This window comes from Rhinatrema bivittatum, chromosome 8 (assembly GCF_901001135.1).
Source record: "Rhinatrema bivittatum chromosome 8, aRhiBiv1.1, whole genome shotgun sequence".
In the NCBI taxonomy this organism is placed as follows: Eukaryota; Metazoa; Chordata; class Amphibia; order Gymnophiona; family Rhinatrematidae; genus Rhinatrema; species Rhinatrema bivittatum.
This window is the reverse complement of record NC_042622.1, coordinates 160709245-160730058: the sequence shown is the minus strand read 5'-3', so window position 1 is coordinate 160730058 and position 20814 is coordinate 160709245. Positions and strand designations below refer to the sequence as shown.

Below are 20814 nucleotides of genomic sequence, written 5' to 3'. Positions count from 1 at the left end.
CTAGCTGAGGGCTGAAGCCAATTAAATTCCATCAAAGACTTCATTAACCAATAAGGTTTAAAGAATAAAATGGGTAAAAGTAAATCGGTTATTTACTTTTTAAAAAAATATAAAGTCTAGGAGACATTCCATGAAGTTAGTAAGTAGCACATTCAAAACAAATCGGAGAAGTGTCTTTTTCACTTAGGGGCGGATTTTAAGAGCCCTGCTCGCCTAAATCCGCCCAAAACTGGGCGGATTTAGGCGAGCAGGGCCCTGCGCGCCGGGAAGCCTATTTTACATAGGCCTACCGGTGCGCGCAGAGCCCCGGGACTCGCGTAAGTCCCGGGGTTCTCCGAGGGGGGCGTGTCGGGGGCGGGCCCGAACCGCGCGGCATTTCGGGGCGTGTCGGCAGCGTTTGGGGGCTGGTACGGGGGCGTGGCTACGGCCCGGGGCGGTCCGGGGGCGTGGCCGCGCCCTCCGTACCCGCCCCCAGGTCGCTGCCCGGCGCGCAGGAGGCCCGCTCGCGCGCGGGGATTTACGCCTCCCGGAGGGAGGCGTAAATCCCCGGAGAAAGGTAAGGGGGAGGTGTAGACAGGCCGGGCAGGTGGGTTAGGTAGAGGAAGGGAGGGGAAGGTGAGGGGAGGGCGTTAGAGGATTCCCTCCAAGGCCGCTCCGATTTCGGAGCGGCCTTGGAGGGAATGGGGGTAGGCTGCGCGGCTCGGCGCGCGCCGGCTATACAAAATCCATAGCCTTGCGCGCGCCGATCCAGGTTTTTAGCAGATACGCGCGGCTCCGCGCGTATCTACTAAAATCCAGCGTACTTTTGTTTGCGCCTGGAGCGCAAACAAAAGTAGGCTATTCGCGCTCCTTTTAAAATCCGCCCCTTAGTGCACAATTAAGCTCTGAAATTCATTACCAAAGGTTGTGGTTAAGGCAGTTAGCGTAACTAAGTTTAAAAAAAGTTTAGCCAAGTTCCTGGAGAAGTCCATAAACTATTATTAATCAAGTAGACTTAAGATTAGCCACTATTTATCATTGCACGATAGCAGCATGGGATCTATTTACTGTTTAGGATCTTTGCCAGGTACATGTGACCTCGACTAGCCACTATTGGAAACAGGATATTGGGTCTGATGGACCCTTGGCCTGACCCAGTATGGAAAATTCTTATGTTCTTAACTTCTTTATATAAGAACACAAGTCTGGATCTTTCCATACATCAGCTGGGAAAGAGTACTACATTTTTGAACTGTCGATAAAGAAGTTCCTGTGAAGTGTTTCATCTATATGAAAAAATCTTGGAGAGGAAACATCAGCAAATTGTGACCTGATGCTCTCAGGGTGTGAGAGGGACAATAAATTGAGTAACTTTCTAAAGCATGACAGTACATACTAACTGTGAAAGGCTTGTGAATCAAAAGTAATACCTTAAATTAGATTCTCTGTACAATTGGCAATCAGTTGTCAGGGGCAGTGGGGATCAAACCTGCAGCCTGAGGTGCTCAAGGCCAGGGTATCCTTCAGTGGAGCCACAGGGAATCAGTATTTTCTGCACTTTTCTTGGTGATTCACAGCAAAGCAAAGTTAGAGAGACCCTCCTCCAAAGGCTCCCTATTGGACCTGGCATTAATTGTGGCTCAGATAGAGGGCTATATATATAAGGAGGTCGAGCCTGACACACCGTTGCTGGTCCAACGGCTCACGCAGAGTTTGCTCCATGACATACTGTTGCCTGGTTGTGTTCCTGCTGTTCCTATTTCCAGCTCCACTCCTGCTCTGCTGCTCTGATTCTGGTCTTTGGTGCTTCCTGGTTCCCTCATCCAGCTGGGAAGTCCTGGCAGCTGCCTGCACCTAAGGGCTCAACCGGTGGGGAATGGCAGCTGCTTCAGGCAGAAGACCACAGATTTGGACCATCTAGCTCCTCCAAGATAACATCCCTGCCTAGACACCATACCTACTCTGTCTTTAATGAAGTGGGCCATGACACCAGTGCAGTGCGCTCGGGATAAGAACATAAGACATTGCCTTACTGGGTCAGTCTGAGGGTCCATCAAGCTCAGCATCCTGTTTCCAACAGTGGCCAATCCAGGTTACAAGTACCCAAACATTAAACAGATCCCATTCTACTGATGCTAATAATAAGCAGTGGATATTCCCTAAGTCAACATGATTAATAGCAGTTTATGGACTTCTCCCCCAGGAACTTATCCAAACCCTTTTTAAATCCAGCTACACTGACTGCCTTAACCACATTCTCTGGCAATGAATTCTAGAACGTAATTGTGTGTTGAGTGAAAAAGAATTTTCTCCTATTTGTTTTAAATGTGTTACTTGTTAACTTCATGCAGTGTCCCCTAGTCCTTGTATTATCTAAAAGAGTAAATAACCAATTCACATTTACCCATTCAAGTCCTTTCATGATTTTATAGAGCTCTATCATATCCCTCCTCAGCAGTCTCTTCTCCAAGCTGATTGGAGTAATATGTTCTTTGCACCCAAATGTTACTTAACTCGTGCTACCAAATTCAAAACATCTTGTAATGGTCTCAGGGAGGTTTTGGGGGAACCCAGTAGACTTAGTTGCAATAATCTAGTTGAAATAAAACAATTGACTGTGTGAAAATTTGCTAATTCCACGAGAGGTTTCAAGTTACATAACAAGCAAATCTTAAAAAGTAACCGTTTCTTTACTGCCTTAATCTAAAGTTAAAAAGAGAGGTTTCAGTCTAAAATTACACCAAGATTTTTTAACTTGAGTTAAAATAGGAGCAGAATATATTTGCATCTGCTGAGGATCTTCATCTCTGTTTTTTGAAGATTTAGGGCAAGCTTATTCTTATCCATTCAGGTTTTAATCGCTGCCAGGCATGATGAGACCTGAGATAAAGCAGCCGAGACAAGAGACGATTGGAATGAAGAACTGATTGACATCCAAATCAGCTAGTATTCTGCAGATTTGACTTGTATATAAATTAAACAGGATTGAATATAGAGGAACCCTGCGATACCCCAGTTATGAAAGGGCTCCAAAAGAAAACTGCAGAACTTACTCTCACCTGCTGAACTTGCCCAGTTAAATCTGATGTAAACCAATTGAGCACTTGCACAGGTAGCCCAAAATCAGAAAGCCATGAAAGTAAAATAATATGGTTTATTGTATCACATATTACAGAAATAGCCAAAAGAATAGAGACTGTTTGTTTTTTTTTTTCGGTGGGGTTGGTGACAGTGTCAAAGTTGTGGTGGAAAACGTCAAATTTAGAAATTATTTTAGTTTGTAAGAAATATATATCAAATGAAATGTAGAGAAATGAGTTGAACCATACACACACATCTGCCTATGTATCCATTTATTTTCATATATGATTCACCCTGCTCAAAGTAACAGCATATTTTGTTTCACTTGCCACATTTAGGTTGGATATATCCTTAAAGATTGCAGCTTTCACAAAAACTGATGTTGCACAGCTCCATCCTTGAAATCCCAAGCCCTTTTCCTTAGTTACATCTGACTCCTCCCTTTTATCCCCCTCGTGACTCAACATTTGGGAGTACTCTCTTAATCTTTAATTATAAGAACATAAGAACATGCCATACAGAGTCAGACCAAAGGTCCATCAAGCCCAGTATCCTATTTCCAACAGTGGAAAATTCAGGTCACAAGTACCTGGCAAGAACCCAAGGGTTATATAAATTCCAAGCTGCTTATCCCAGGGATAAGCAGTGGATTTCTACACCTTCACCTTAATAATGGTTAATGGACTTTTCCTTAAGAAACTTATCCAAATCTTTTTTAAATGCAGCTACACTAATAGCTTTCACCACATCTTCTGGCAATGAATTCCATGGCTTAATTATGCATAGAGTAAAAAAATATTTTCTTCTATTAGTTTTAAATGTATCGCATAGTTATTTCATTGTGTCCCCTAGTCCTTGTACACTTTGTAAGAGCAAACCGATTAATGTTTGTTCATCTGCACTCATTATTTTATAGACCTCTATCATATCCCCCTTCAGCAGTCTCTTTTCTAGGCTAAAGAATCCTAACCTCTTTAGCCTTGCCTATAGGGGAATTGTTCCATTCCCTTTATCATTTTGATTACCCTTCTCTGTACCTTTTCTCTTTTTGCTAAATCTTTTTTTTTTAAGATGTGGTGACCAGATCTGCACAAAGTACTTAAGATGGGGTCACACCATGGAGCGATATTGAGACATTATGATATTGTCTGCTTTATTCTCCATTCCTTTCCTAATAATTATTAGCAATCTATTTGCTTTCTTGGCTGTTGCTACCCACTGAGCAAAAGATTTCAACGTATTATCAACAACGACTCCTAGTTCCTTTTCCTAAATGGTGACTCCTAATGTGTAATCTTGCATTGTGTAGCTACAATTAAGTGCATTATTTTGCACTTGTCCACATTAAATTTTATTCGCTATTTGCATGCCCAATCTCCCAGTTTTACAAGGTGGTCTTACAATTTTGCACAATCCTCTTTTGATTTAACAACTTTGAATAATTTTGTGCCATTGGCAAATTTGATCTTTTTCCACTGAAAACTATTTATACCCACTGTCTGTTTCCTCTCTTCAAAGCAGTTTGCAATCCACAAAAGGGACATCTCCTATCCCATGACTTTTTAGTTTTCTTAAAAGCCTCTCATGAGGGACTTTGTCAAATGCCTTCTGAAAATCCAAATATACCACATTTACCAGTTCACTTTTATCCACATGCTTATTCACCCCTTCATAAAAGTGAAGGAGATTTGTGATGCAGGACTTCCCTTGGATAAATCCATGCTGGCTGTGTCCCATTAGATCTTGCCTATCTACATGTTCTGTGATTTATTTTTATTTATAATAGTTTCCACGATTTTTCCCAGCACTGAAGTCAGGCTCATCAGTCTATAGTTTCCGGGAGCCCTTTTAAAATATTGGGACATTGGCTACTTTCCAGCAGCCAAGAAAGCAAATAGAATGCTAGGCATTATTAGGAAAGGGATAGAGAATAAAACAGAAAATATTATAATGCTTCTGTATCGTTCCATGGTGCGACCCCATCTTAAGTATTGTGTGCAGTTCTGGTCATCACCTTTGGTCTGACCCAGTATGGCAAGTCTTATTTTCTTATGAAAACAGCTGTTGTGTGTCCACTTTTGAAAAAAAGCTCAGATGCTGAGCAAATACACCAACTTCTAATCTTCCAGTTCTTGCCAAGATTACTGAAAAGATGTTGTACGACCAGCTCTATGACTTTGCTTCCAAAACCAATATTTTTCAGCCTTATCAGTCTGGTTTCCAACATGGTCATAGCATGGAATCTCTTGTTCTGGCATTAGTCAATGACATTAAGATCCAGGCTGACGCGGGACGGGATGCGCTCATTGTCCTTTTGGACATGAGGGCAGCCTTCAATCCCATCAACCATAGTCTATTGCCACCTCACCTGGAAGAGTTTGGCCTTAGGCACTCTGCTTTAGCCTGTTTTCACTCTTATCTGCCTGAGCATTCATTTCAGGTTCAATGAACTGTCTACACTTAGGTTTCTGCCATTTGGTATTCCCCAAGGTTCGGTTCTATTCTATGCCCTCTTTTAGTTCAAATATTTTTTTATTGAATTGTAAAAAAAAAAAAAAAAAAAATACAGCAAACCCATCGGGGACTGGTTTGTTCTTTCCAGTCCCCCGAGACATAAAAATTTTATTTTGCAACTCCCACAGATTTCCACTCCTCCCACCCTACCCTTAACCCAAGAGTCTCCACACTCTCCAGGATGTATTAAGTCATATAGTCCACTGGGGTAAGAGCCAACAACACAACAGAGGAAAACTATTGAAAAGTAACCCCATTTCAAGAAAGATCATTCAGCACAAGACTTCTTGCCCTGTATGGTAGAAATTGTAAGTATTAGTCCCAGACTTTCAGGAATACTTGGTGTTGTCTAGAGATGTCAGTGCTCTCAGCATACTTCTCAAACAGACACATCTGTTGGCGTGAGTTTCTGCATTGAGCCAGAACAGTAGGATTGCCTCCTTCACCAATAAGAGCTTTTCAGGCTCATAGTCTAGCAAAAGAATCTCTAAAATGTGTCTGATAGCCCAACAAAAAGTAGAACTTTGGGGTGTTTAGGTGACACCCACCCCCAAGACCCCTCCCATATATCCAAGCACCTTTCCCCAAAAGGTTGAAAATTTAGGACAAGCCCAGAACTGATGTCCCAAGGAGCCAACGCTCAGATTGCATTTTATATAAGATTCTGTTGGAGCCAGTTTGGTTAAATGAGCAAGTTTCTGAGAAAAATAAGCTCTCAGGAGAGATTTGTATTGCATTTCCCAAAGAGACATTACCCATTACAGACCGTATCTTGACAAAACACAAGAGGCCCGATTTATTCAAAGCGCATTCAGCACTATTTAGCTAGATAAGCAGGACAAATGCAGCTAAGTAGCGGCTGTTGAATATGCGCCTACGTTCAGCAGCCGCTGCGTAGCCATATAAGTCCCTTATATAGCTAAAAGTTACTTGTACAAAAGGTAGGCATGTACTGGGCAGAGTGAGTTAGCAGTATGAATTATATGGCTAACTACCGATATTTGGATTTAGCCACATAAGTATGTGTGTTAGTTTAGACATCCCATAGAGCAGGAATAAACTTAGTCGGGTAGACATATCTGGCAAAATGCATATATATACACGTGTAATCAGTGGCTTTGCTGTGCCTCTGCATATAAATTGTAACTTAGCCAGATAAGTTCTAACAGGATAAGTTACTTACATGGCCAGTTTTGAATATCTACCCCTGATATATAGAGGAGTTGAAAAATCTACTCCTAACTTCCTTTTCCAAGATTGCAAAACTTTATCATAAGTTTAGGGCTCCTCCATTTTTAGTAACTTAAGGAGTACAAGACAGAAATTTTGTGGCAGACTGGATCCTCTAAGTCAAATAGTTCGGAAAGGGGGCTCTCTCTTGTCTTTTTGCAAACCCCCCACAGGCAACGAGTTAACATAATGCTTGAACCACAGAGCGGATTGGCTCCCTTCTTATAAACCTATTATGTATTTATTTAAAATTTTTATATACAGACAATCGTTTGGAACATCTTATCGGTTTACAGAAAAAGTAATGCAGCAACAGGCCTTACAGAAAACATAGAACATTGGATAATAATACAAATGCGAGAAGCAAAAAACAAGGGGAGGAGCTATCTATGGGATGCATAAATGTAGATATGAGTCAACCTGTCCATGGGTCTATCATCGAACTTCTGAACCATCTGTTTCCTTGACTGTGCACAGCATATCTATTCCCCTGTGATCTATTTTTACTACTCTTGAGATCCAACATAATTCCAAACTTTCTATAACTCCATATTTCTCTTCTATTGTCCAAAAGCCTTTTGTTCCCTCTACTTTGTTGCCTCCGCCCATACCTTGAACTGCTGGACTTAAAAACTCTGGTACATGCCTTCGTTATCTCCAAAATTAATTATTGTGACTCTCTCTTCCTCGGTGTTCTCCAGTATCAACCTAACAGCTGTATTTGTTACAAAACACAGCTACTAAAGTTATTTTTGGCCTCAAGAAATTCAACTATGTCTCACCCGTCCTTCAGACTTTGTACTGGCTTTCCATTTCATATCATATCAGTTTCAAGATACTGTCTTACCTTCTGAGCTCTTCATTCTGGTTTCTCTTTATATTTGTCTAAGCTTCTTATCCCATATTCCCCATCATGTACCCTACGTTCCTCCCAGTAGTGTCTTCTGCATCTTCCTTCTCTCTCTGTTATAAAATTGGATCATGCTAGAGATTCCTCCTTTTCCTATCAAGCCCCACTCTTGTGAAAGTCTGCCTCTCTATGTTCATGAAAAGCGCAATTACTTTAAATTTTGAAAACCTGTGAAATCCTGTTTTTTTTAACCAGGTATATGACATCTAATATGGTAGAGTTAAGGTCTTTTAATGTCGAGTCCTAATTTTGGTATCAGATCTGTTATGAATGGGTTATTTCGCTCTTTGTATATTTTTTTGTGGGTCTGATGATTTGATTTTATCTATACTGTATTTTGTTTCATGTAATTTTTAAAGCTTTGTAAATCTATGTATTTTTTATGTAAACTGCCTGGATAATTGTTTTTTTCATGTGGTATATCAAATTTAACAAATAATGACGACATCCATCTAGGCCACTACTACCTTAACCACACCTTCATTGCTGAGATATTCTAACGTCACTGATGTACAAGTATCCTTGGAAAATACCTCCACTCCAAACTATGCACTTCTGAATGATTATCTGCTTTCCTCCTTGGTCTTTTTTTATACAGTTGCCTACTGAAGTGTGAAAAAGGTTATTCTAGCATCAAGAAAATGTTCTACCAGAACATTTTACAACTTTAGATGGAAAAGATTTGCTATCTGGTGTTCATGAGTTAATGAGGGCCTTTTTAGGTTCAGTACCTCTGGAGCTAGTCTCAGGATTGGAAATTAACTTGGTCAGGATTCATCTTAGTGCTGTAGGAGCATACCATGAGAATTCATGAGAAAATCCAGTGTCCCAACAGCCTACAGTTGCCAGAGTCATGAAAGGCTTAACTTATCTTTAGCTGGAGGTTTTGTTTTTGGTAGCTTTAACTTTTGGATGAAGAGTAAACAAGTTGCAAGCCTTAGTCTCATGCTCTCTGTGTACCTATATTTTCAACAGAGCAATTTTGAAAAATCATCCTACATTTATACCAAAACTGGTTTCTTAATTTCACTTGTATCAATCCATTATATTATGGGCATTTTTTCTGAGTCCACACACCAATAAAAGTGAAGAGGGCATTTAATATCTTGAACTACAGAAGAGCTTTATTCTATTTGCAAAGAAGAAAGTGTCTTGCAGAAAATCTTCTCAACTATTCATCTTTTCCTATAAGGAAGGTGGTGGATCCTTCTGCTGTGGTGTAGTTGATGCAACTTAGGGAGTGAACCCCGCCTAGGCCCACACTGACAGCTGATGGATGTACCCTGGGACAGAACTGGCCAGGAGCTTCACCTTTACCAATCCCTTTATCTGCAGGTCGAACCCTTGGGTTCTGGGAGCAGGCAGGACTTAGGTGAACGTCCCATGAGGCAAGGAGAGAGAAAGGGTCTGGGCATGTAGTGGTCAGAGAAGACACCAGAGACAGGCCAAGGGTCGGGGCAGGCAGAGGGCAATAAGGTCAGGTTCATGTAGTGGTCAGTAGCAGGTGGCAAGCAAGAGTCGTCAAGGTCCAGGCAGTGGTCAGATCCAAGAAGTCAGTCTGAGGCAAGGATAGGAATGAGGCAGGAAGGACTGAATGAAGAGAGGCAGGCAAATGAGACAAGGCAGGACAGGCTGGATGAGATGAAACAGGAGCACAAGCAACAGGCACTGCTTTAGGTAGGGGGGACCTGCTGCTGAGGCATCAGTAGGAGCGTAGCTGAGATTTAAATCCCCAGCCGGCTCTGACATCATCTTCCAGCACCTTGGGTGCTTTCTCGCCTTGGGGCCTTCATGTTCCAGCACGCACACCTAAAGGAACCGGCGGGGAAAGCATGGTGGTGGTGTCTCAGCTGCACCAGAGATGACCTTGGCGTCAGAAGCTCCTGGGGTAGTGCGGCTGGTCCCAGGGCCATCCCACAGCCAGCCAAACATAACATCGCCCCAGTGAAACAAGGGTTTTCATTTACCAAAAGCTCTTTCCACCTGACTTTCTGATAACATTTCTTACTGTAATAAATCAGGACAAAAGTATGGGAAATGCAGTTCAGAAGGCTATATGGACAGCGATGGTGATCGCTTCCTGCAATACTAGGCTAATGATCATACCAACTCAGCCTTTTCGAGAAACACATCATCTTTTCACTGCTACTAATTAACTGACTTGTCACAATTTAAAAACAATGGTGCAGCTTATCAGGCAGTAATAGGCCTAACAGAAATTCAACAAATCAATTTATTCTCAATTTTACCTTTTTCATTGAATAAAAGGCTAGAAACAGGACACGTATCAGATTCAAAGAAAACTTGTGATGCTGCAAAAGTCAGTATTAGCATATGGAAAATCCCTTTTTATTTTGTAACTTCATCTCCTTCTGTTGCAGGCATCAGAATACCTCCGACAAATGTGCATGCAGAACATGGTGTGGAAATACTGTAAAGGGATCAGCCCCGAGTGGAAACAACAGGTACTTCTTTTGTGTAATAAAATTCGAGGCAGTGCCTGCAAGATGTTTTGTTTTTATTTTTATTATTCAGCTGGCTTTTTATAGAAATAAAATCATTCGGATTTCTCCCCTACTCCTCTCTTTCATTCCTGAGGCGATAAGTATTTAAACATTTGATGCTGGCTACTCTTGCTGTTGTGAATCTTAGCAAATTGGGATGCTGCTGTACTTTATGCACTTTTTACTGACTTTAATTTACACATCACAGGGCAATAATCCAAAACGTTTTACATGGGTAAACGAATTTACCTGCATGAAAACATGTTTTGACTATGCATCTGTCAACAAACAGGGTTGAATTAGCTATGACATCATCTGATGGCCCCAATTGAACCTCTCTGAGCTCAGTAGAGCTTTCTTTAGTGAGCATGTGTGGGAATTCTCACACAAGCTCTGCCTTGTGAGCCCACTCAATACTATTGTCTAGATCAGTGGTCCCCAACCCTGTCCTGGGGGCCCACCAGCCAGTCGGGTTTTCAGGACATCCGCAATGAATATGCATGAGAGAAAATTTGCATGCACTGCCTCCACAACATGCAAATTTTCTCTCATGCATATTCATTGCGGATATCCTGAAACCCGACTGGCTGGTGGGCCCCCAGGACAGGGTTGGGGACCACTGGTCTAGATGTTCACCTTTTTCTCTTGTCTCATTGTTTTTTTTTTCCCTTCAAACTAGAGTTTCTTTTCTCTGTTTTTTTCTGCCTTGCTGCTTTGGCAGCCCCCACAACAGCACATTTCAGTGCTACTTTAAAATAAAGGAAAATGCATGGACCTAGGAAGCCTACAATCAGTGGTTGTAAAGACTGTTTATGTGACTGCAAATGTCCATTAGGGATGGGCATTCATGAGAAACAAAATAGGAAATTAGACAAAATTCCCTATTTTATTTTATTTCGTTGTCAAAGCAAAACGATTGAAAATCCAATGAATTTTCGTTGGTTTTCATGTTTTGTACATTAAAACGATGCCCTTTGCTGGTGAGAAAGCGTCAGGGTTAATTTAACTTCGGCGCCACCCAAGCGGATGGTGTCATTTCACCGCTGAAGAAAAAAGATGGGCTCCGGGGTCGGGTCTGGGCTGAGGACCCGGTGTTGGGACCTGGTCTCTGGACTGGGTTGCGGCGTTGCACCTGGGTCTGGGCTGTGGACAGGTCTTCTTACTGGGCCGTCGAGCCTAGGCTGAAGCCCAGACATCTGGTCCAGGTCTTGAAGCCCGGGTCTAAGCCAAGGATGAAGTTACCTACTGTGACCTAGGCCCAGATGAAGCCTCAGCCTTGCAGGAAGCATCTTATCCCTGGTACTTTTTCCGGTGGGAGGGATGGGTGGGGGTCCTGGGATGCCACAGGAGGCCTTATTTATTTATTTTTTGTGTGTGTGTTTGGGGTTTTTTTCTTTAAATGTTTTTTTCTTTATTTTTTTTTACTAAATAAATGAAATAAACAGATGAAATGAAATTCATGAAAAACCAAACCCCCCCCCCCCAAATCGAAATGAAAAACAAAATGAAAATGTTTCTTCTTCCCACCTTTATTGTCCATTACAGATGGGCTTGACATTTTTACCAGTGACTGGATCCTTACCACGATTCCACAAATTGCTACAATTGTTGTCTGATGTCTCCCAGGTTGCAGAAAAATGAGCAAGCGCTGAGGCTGACAGTGCTAATCTTCCTCTGCAAGTTCCCTGTAGGGTGTGTTAAATAAAACTCTGATCAAAATCAGAAGCCAGGTTGAGCATCTCCAAAAGACACAAGCTTTGGTTGATGCCAGAGCATTCAAAGTGCTCTAAACAGGCTCCTTGACTCTGAGGCCTGATATGCCAATGCAGGATAAATCCCTTCCGTAGCAGAAGAATTGTCAATGTAACCAGAATCTGTGCAGTCCTGGAGAAGCCTGGCATGGGCGAGGTGCTCAGTAAGGTCAAAACATACAATGCCATCGGCACTGCCCAAGCATACACCTGCAGAGTCATCTACATTGTCAGTCAGAGACACTGGCATAATCGACGCGAAACCCAAAAAAAGACCCTGGCTAGCTGTGAGAGGCAACTTGGTGCAGGTTTCTTCCTCATTTTTAGCTAAAAAGATCCTAATGCCTCCCTCTCATCTCTTTTATCCCAACCTGATGCAGAGGGGGTTTGTCTTCAGTGATGCCAGGCAGTTACCCATAGTCCCCCATGCTGGTAACTCTGAATTCTAACGCTATTGAGTTGGATGGGAAGAGCTGGATCAGGACAGGGTATAGAAGTTCAGTCAGGAGCCCCTCCATAGAGGGTGGAACTTTATAAAGCAAAGACAGCACAGATTTCCCACCTCCCATGGGCAGGAAGACGACCTGAGGCAGCACGGAATATTGAGCCATCCTAGGGGATTCCACCACCTACAGGCAGGAAGAGGACCCACAGTAGTGCAGGATCATGAAACGTCTGTGGGGTTTGCATACCCCACAGGCAGAAAGAAGACCATGAGAGAACAGCATCAGGACCTGCGAGCAGGAGTGGACTCCACAGCACCAAAGAAGACCCAATGGGTAGGGTGTGAGGGGGGAAAAAAGGGAAGGAGAAATTACTGCTTACCTGATCATTTTCTTTCCTCTAGTAAGGGCAGGTCAATCCCAGCAGGTGGTTTATGCACCTTTGCCAGCATATGGAAATGGAGTAAAAGCTGATGTCATGGCTATATAGCTCCACCTTGAATCAGCCCACCAGTATTCTCTGGAAAAGCCAAACTGTGGACAAAACTGATTATACTTGAACATTATCATCAACAGCCAATCATTCATGTTTCTCAGCCAACACTGAGCTTAGCCAAAAGAAGGAACATATCTAGCAAAAAACCTCGGAATAGACTGAGCTGCCTGTGGCTACCAAAAAACCAGGGTGGTTATACTACTGGACAACTAAGCTGGTGGGTCTTAAAGCTTGGCTTCATAATTCAGAATCCTCTTGGCTGCTGCTAGAAAAAGAACAAGTAGATTTATTGAATCTGTCCTTTTTCTGCCTGCCAAGTCTCTGCATGCTTGCCGTATATGTAGGACTAGCCCAATTTTAGTGCATACAATACAGATAGGAGGCAAGTGTTTAAATTTCTGGGTAAGACATGGACAGTCTCCCCCATCATGCCTGTATATGAAAATTCTGCTCTTTCCGGTTGTGATTTTACTCCTGTCTTTAAGACATGGCGGGATAGTGGATTGAATTTTATTGCTCAAATATAAGATGATGATGATGACTGTCATATTCACAGATCAACAAGGAATATGATCTCCCTCCTGAATCACATGCATACTATTTGCAACTGAGGCTTGGAAGTCCATTTTGATTTGACCAGACCTCTTGAGCTCCTAAATGCCATGGAATCTTATCTGCTTGGTGCTCACACTTATGCAAAAAACATTACAATACTCTATCGGGGTATATTGATGGCAGGGGTGGGGGTGACCCCACAATCTATTTATTGAAGCATGGAACTCCGATCTGGATGCTAATCAGCCTGGAAAAATATATGGATGTTTGCTTTTCATTTGTCTGTATGCACTAGAAGAACAGAATTGATGGTCAAGCTGTTACACAGAACCTATAGAAGCCCTGTTTATTATGCAGGGATTTTCCCAGATTCTAGCGCCCTTTGTTGGAGGGGATGCAGGGAGACTGGAACATATCTGCACATATGGTGATACTGTCCAGATGTGTGGCAATTTTGGTCAGGGAAATTGCTGATATTCTTGATCTCCCTGTACATGTTAGACCAACATTGGGTCTTTTGGGCCATTGGGAGGGTTCAGGGATACCAGTTAAGTATAGACCCTTAGTCCTTCTAGCGGCACACTTTACCATAGCCACCTTTTGGAAATGTGGGCCTTGCGTGGATTATTGGTGTGCTCAAATTTGCAAATCTTTGGATATTGATAGAATACGATTTGATCTCAAAGGGGGAATCCTTCCTTTATGTCAGAGTATGGGGCCTGTATCAGCAGCATTATCCAAATTCGTAAAAGGAGATGCCGCTTTATTCAGAATCTTCCTTTTCTTTGTTGTAAGAGATCTAGTGATAGACTGAGGCGGAAGAAGCTTACCTAAACATTGTATGTTATGTTTTAATATGTTAAGATATTAACTGTTTTTTCTGTCGTAACACGTTAACTTTTTGAAATGGAAGATTGTATGCCATGAAAAATAAGAGTTTTGAAAAAAATGTTGATATGAGTTTAATTATAGAATGTAATTCTGTGTCATCTGTTTTGAAATATTCATTTTATTAGTATGATTTTACTGTTATGATTGATTTATATTTCTTAATTTTTTGTTGATGTCTGAGGAATGGTGTGGTTTAATTTTCCATTGTTGCACTGCAAACAGAGTCTGGCTGGTTGCGGTTCCCAGTTCAGTTTTTGTCTGCATGTTTCTGTTTGTACTTTGTGGCTCTTTATTCTGTATTTGGTTAGAGTGTGTCTCAGCTGAGGTGTTCTGCTACTTTGATCTATAGCAGCCTGACTTCTTGTTTTCCTTATGAGTATGTAAGAACATAAGAAAATGCCACACTGGGTCAGACCAAGGGTCCATCAAGCCCAGCATCCTGTTTCCAACAGTGGCCAATCCAGGCCATAAGAACCTGGCAAGTACCCAAAAACTAAGTCTATTCCATGTTACCATTGCTAATGGCAGTGGCTATTCTCTAAGTGAACTTAATAGCAGGTAATGGACTTCTCCAAGAACTTATCCAATCCTTTTTTAAACGCAGCTATACTAACTGCACTAACCACATCCTCTGGCAACAAATTCCAGAGTTTAATTGTGCATTGAGGGGCGGATTTTCAGAGCCCTGCTCGCGTAAATCCGCCCAAAACCGGGCGGATTTACGCGAGCAGGGCCCTGCGCGCCGGGAAGCCTATTTTACATAGGCCTCCCGGCGCGCGCAGAGCCCCGGGACTCGCATAAGTCCCGGGGTTCTCGGAGGGGGCGTGTCGGGGGCGTGCCCGGTCGTCGCGGCGTTTCGGGGGCGTGTCGGCAGCGTTTTGGGGGCGGGTACGGGGGGCGTGGCTACGGGCCGGGGGCGTGGCCGCGCCCTCCGTACCCGCCCCCAGGTCGCGGCCCGGCGCGCAGGAGGCCCGCTGGCGCGCGGGGATTTACGCCTCCCTCCGGGAGGCGTAAATCCCCCGACAAAGGTAAGGGGAGGGTTTAGACAGGGCCGGGCGGGTGGGTTAGGTAGGGGAAGGGAGGGGAAGGTGAGGGGTAGGCTGCGCGGCTCGGCGCGCGCCGGCTATACAAAATTCATAGCCTTGCGCGCGCCGATCCAGGATTTTAGTGGATACGCGCGGCTCCGCGCGTATCTACTAAAATCCAGCGTACTTTCGTTTGCGCCTGGAGCGCAAACAAAAGTAGGCTATTCGCGCGCCTTTTAAAATCCGCCCCTGAGTGAATAAGAACTTTCTCCGATTAGTTTTAAATGTGCCCCATGCTAACTTCATGGAGTGCCCCCTAGTCTTTCTACTATCCGAAAGAGTAAATAACCGATTCTCATCTATCCGTTCTAGACCTCTCTAGGGTTTTTATGGCCTGGAGTAATATTTGTAGTATTGTGTTTTCATGGATAGGGATCTTGCTGTTTGAATGCTGGCAATTAGTGTTTTGGTATGAGAGGTTTGCTACTTTGTAATTGTTTATTTATTTATTTATTTAAAATCTTTTCTATAGTAATGACGGTTTACATAGAGGCACGTATATTTAGTTTGGTTAAAAAATGTATCTATGAAAGTGCCATTACAGTGTCGGTACATGCTTATTGTAGTTCAGTTTACTTGTGGCTTTCTGATGGCCAAGCCCAAACCAGTAGGCCTAATGCTATATGGTTTCCAAATGTCTTTTGGGTTTCTTCATTGGCACGGCAACAGAATATGTATGTTCATTGGCACTGCAACAGTATATGTAAGCCGTTTGTGTTATCACAATGTTATATTACTGTCCTTTACAAAACTATACTTCGCTGTAGTTTTACAATGTCTCAATGGAAAGATAGTGTGACCTGTAATCACACTATCTCACTAGATATTTTGTAAACCGATGTGATACTCTTGGGTGAATATCGGTATATAAAAATAAATAAATAAATAAATGGAAATATAATATATATGATGTAAGTGATAATTTTACATCAGAATACTATACTTTGGATGTCCTATTTCATATAAAATTTGTTATTGCATAATTATCGTGTCTGTTGAGAGCCGAAGGAGGAAAATGCTGGGGCAACATATTGAAGAATGTTCTTTTTAATCAGTCAGGTGGTGCCCAAACAATTAGGTCTGTTTCTGTATCTTTAGACCACATTTTCTTGATCTCTGATTACACCTCTTAGTACATCATTCTCTTATCTCTCTCCATACGTAGTACAGAATAGTTGCTTAGTACTAACACTTCTATTAGTAATTCTATTTTTCTCAGGGGCAGGCCATCACTGCTCAGAGGGCTTTTCCTGAATTAGCAGAAATCAAGTTGAAATAAATCTGTTTCTAGCCCTTTTTTTTTTTTTTAACCATTACTACTCCATTTCCCCCACAATAAGACAAGCTGTCAATGATCCAGCCATATAAAGATTAACAAAAAATGAAAATAGGTGATACCTTATATGATCCAGCCAGAATGCCATGATTCAAGCTCACCCAAGTGACCTAAAGACAAATACATTGAACTTTACTGCACCTACAGCTATATTTTCTTTTGAGCAAATCTAGAATAGTTAATGGGGCTTTTTCACTCTGACCTAGGCTGGTTATAGGATTCCTTTGCCTTTTTAGTTAGAGACCTGCACTGACTTGTGGTAGTGGTGGTGTTCTTTATTTTTCTCTTGTAGCTTGAACAGAAAGTTGTTGCCAGTGAAATCTTCATGGATAAAAAAGATAATTATCCACAGAGTGTTCCCAGACTGTTCATCAGCACCCGGCTCAGTAAGTGTCCAGCATCAGTAGCTCTCTGGGGTTTTTTTGTTTCTTTTTTTTGTTCATTATGCATTGTTCACCCTCTCCGTGGCTTTGCTTTCAGGCAATGAAGAAATAAACGCCAAAGTACTTCAGGCTTTAGAAAGTGAGGTAATCAAGGTAAAACTCGCACCTTTTTCCTTTATATGATATTCTTGGTCTTTTCCCTCATTTTCTTTCTTTTTTAAACTATTTATTTATTCAAAATTCAGACAACATACACGCATTCAGTATTGCCAAACCAATTGAGTTTCATAGCTACTGTGAAAGTTTCCATGGCCAACTCTTACTAGAAATTTGAAGAAAAGAGGGTCTTCTCAATCTGATTATTCATTGTACTATATATACCTATGAAGATATTCCCAGTACAGCTCCCATATCTGATTGTATTTATCCTCTTGCCCACTAAAAGGTGAATTTTAAAAACTTGCATGTGTAAAAATCAGCATATACTTGCATCTATCTATATTATTTTATAAACTTCAAAATATATGTGGCTAAGTAAGGGGCCATGAGTAAATATGCCTGTGTAAAAATAAAAAGTAAGGGGGAACATTTCTGCATGTACATTGTTATTTTATAAGTAATTTGCGCATGTAGATTTGGCAATTACTTGCATATGTTTACCTGCTCTATATGTGGAGGAAGTGATAGTAAACATCTTAAAAGGGAAATGCTGACTAGTTGAGGGTCTGGGTGAAATGGGGAGGGGTCTTGATGGACTGGGTGAACTCAGAGACTAATTAGTAAAAACTGGTAATTTCATGGCTTTGCATGTTAGAAAATCTCCTGACTTACACACGTAAAACCCGAGTAAATGCATGTAAATTATGCAGGTAAAGTCTCCACATGTATATTTAGATGTAAAAATACGTAAGTATAGCAGCTGTGCACTACTTATCCGGATAAATTCTGATTTTCCGCTACTTAGCCAGATAAATTGTGAAAGCAGCACTTACCTGCACTTATTATATATGCGCAAGTTATAAAATCCAAGAATGGATGTACATGTGCCCGTATACACGCATATATGGGCTTGCGCGTAACTGTTTGAGAAAAATATATACACTCTTAGAGGATAACTATTTCAATGGTTTTTGTTTTCCCATTGCACCACCATAGGCACCTGTTTCTAATAGTAAATCTAGCTGCATGACCTCAGAAATTAACAAAGGCTATATTTTTCTTAGCATAATCTCAAAATCCCAACAAAGAGAGAGGGGGAAGTGACAGTTCCTTTTTGGTGATGATCTTAATTTCTTTTCCAGCATCCAGCCTGAATTGATGAACTTCAGTTCAGGTCCACCTCAAATATAAATAGGACCCCTCAATTACACAATCCCACTAACATTTATATATATATGACGAGGCCTTCCCCTTGACTCCTTTATCACTTAGAAATCATTTCTGTCTGGGTACCCACCCCTTTTTTTTTTTTTTTAACCCTCTCCAATGCATCCTGCATTTTCAAATTTAAAAAATGTGTCTGGATCAATACTAAATATCTTTCAGTTTGGAAAATAATGACCCATCTGTCCCCCCTCCACATCTGCCAGACAAAGTGCAACCCTTGCTATTTCCAATTTCCCATTGCTGGGGAAAAAAAAAAAGCAAAAAGAAAACAATTTTGCCAGAGGCGAAATTGGTGACAAACCTTCCTCCATAACGTGCGAGAACTTGTACATTCTCCACCACCCTCCAGTATGCACAGTCAGGTCGATGCAGTAACAGCGTGCGGAAAATGGGCACTTGAGATTGACTGCCTGCTCTCCTATCACGCACCAATGCACTTCTCCGGGGTGCCCGATGTAATATTTAAATGGGTTGCCGCGGTAAAAAGGAGACGCTAGGTGAAATTGTCCCCCCCTAGCACCTCCTCAGCAGCAGGTGCCCAGGAGACCTATGCACAGCCATGGGTTAGGAAAATGGACACTGGTTAATTGAGCATCCCTTTTCCTAACCTGCTAGTAGCCACCTCTCCTGGGCACCTGCTGCTGAGGAGGTGCTAGGGGAACACACATTTGTTAAGGTTTTTCCTTTTTCGGTTCCTCCAACTTATCACCATGATATTAAGTCGGAGGAACTACAGAAGAGCAGTATTTCTGCTTTTCTGTAAACTTTGTTTTTGCATCGAGGTGAAATAGCTAATAGCCTCATCAACATGAATTTACATATGATGAGTGCTATTAGCTAAGCGCTCAGTTGGACGCTCGTTTTGGACGAGCTAACCCCCGTTTTGCATGGGGGTTTATGGATGTATGTTGAGCCGTGCGCAGTATTGCATCAGCCTAAGTATGAGATAAAATGGGATTGCTTCTAAGAATCATCTGTATCACTAAGGAAGTGCTAGGCATTGTAAATAGTAATGGCTAATCAATGCCCTCCATTTAAACCCTTTCCCATTGGACCCACCCAGACTGATGCCTCTTAAAGAATCCAGTTTGATCCCGATAAATTAGTAAAGGCATAAGATGCTCTAACCTCAGTTGCAAAATCTTCGCTAATATTTTAATATGCTAATTCAACAAGGATATAGGCCGATATGCTTCCATGTCAGCACCATCATCTGTCTTTTTAGGAATAAGAATTATACAGACTTCACTGAGCTCTGCCACTGAAAGCAGAAAATCTCTCAAGTAGTTAAAATCCTCAGTCAAGTGGGAAACCAAGTTCTCTGCACATTTCTTATAAAAATCTATGTAGTATCAATCAGTCTCAGGACTCTTACCAGCCAGCAAGGCCCCTTTAGCTCTACTAAATTTAAGTTCAGAAATCGGGGCCTTCAGACATTCAACCACTACCAACTCCATTTTACAATTAACCATATTTGTTCAAGAACTCCTCCACCACCTCTAAGGTAATTTCCTTTAAACCTCTGTATAATGCTGAAAATATATTTTAATTATATCTTCCAGCAATTTTAACATAACTGATAATTTTGGCCCTAAGCACTACTTTAAGCATCCTCCATCAAAGAACAGGATATATAAGTCCCTACTTTCCAAGAAGAGACAGATTTAGTCTCCACCTGCACAAACATTTTAGAAGAGAAACCTACACCAATATCATAACAACAGGATGATGATCAGAAAGCTGACTGGACAGTATATTGCACTCAGTAACAGTGGAGAGAAGTCTGACAGAGCACAAAAAACAGTACGATTGTATGTATTATGTCATGAAGAAAAATAAATATCCCACCCTCCAAATATCAATAAAATTGTACATTTTGGCCATAGAGGATAATGCCCTAAACAACCTCTGACACTCTGGACCAGATCTATCCCTAGGGAGATCTGATCAGGTATTCCAGTCACCACCAATCACAAAGATACCTCAAAATGTCTCCAGTTGCTTAGAAATCTCAGCAAAGAAAGCCATTCTGATCATAATTTAGTCTGTAGACTTTCACCAGCACCAACTACTTCAAGTACACTTATTGATGGACACTCTCATTTGTGTTATGTCTTGAAGATAAGGTCCCCTGCTTAAGCAAAATTGATGAAATCCATTTGATGAAAACACTTGTTATATTATAATGCAGTTTACAGATCTGACTGCTTTTAAGGTTTTGGGGCTAACTAGTAGTTTATTTCAGGCTCAGGGGAGTTGATAATATTGGG

The 20814-nt window shown here is 41.7% G+C and overlaps 1 protein-coding gene across 3 annotated transcripts in view; it reads left to right on the top strand.

Moving 5' to 3' along the window:
- Positions 1-20814, top strand: part of MYO1C (myosin IC) — a 256955-nt gene that overhangs the window by 211266 nt on the left and 24875 nt on the right. For all 3 annotated transcript variants that reach the window (XM_029614574.1, XM_029614576.1, XM_029614575.1), the window contains exons 25-27: positions 10096-10179; positions 17068-17161; positions 17256-17311. In XM_029614574.1, coding sequence (XP_029470434.1) covers positions 10096-10179; positions 17068-17161; positions 17256-17311 — 234 coding nt within the window. The remainder of the gene's footprint in view (positions 1-10095; positions 10180-17067; positions 17162-17255; positions 17312-20814) is intronic.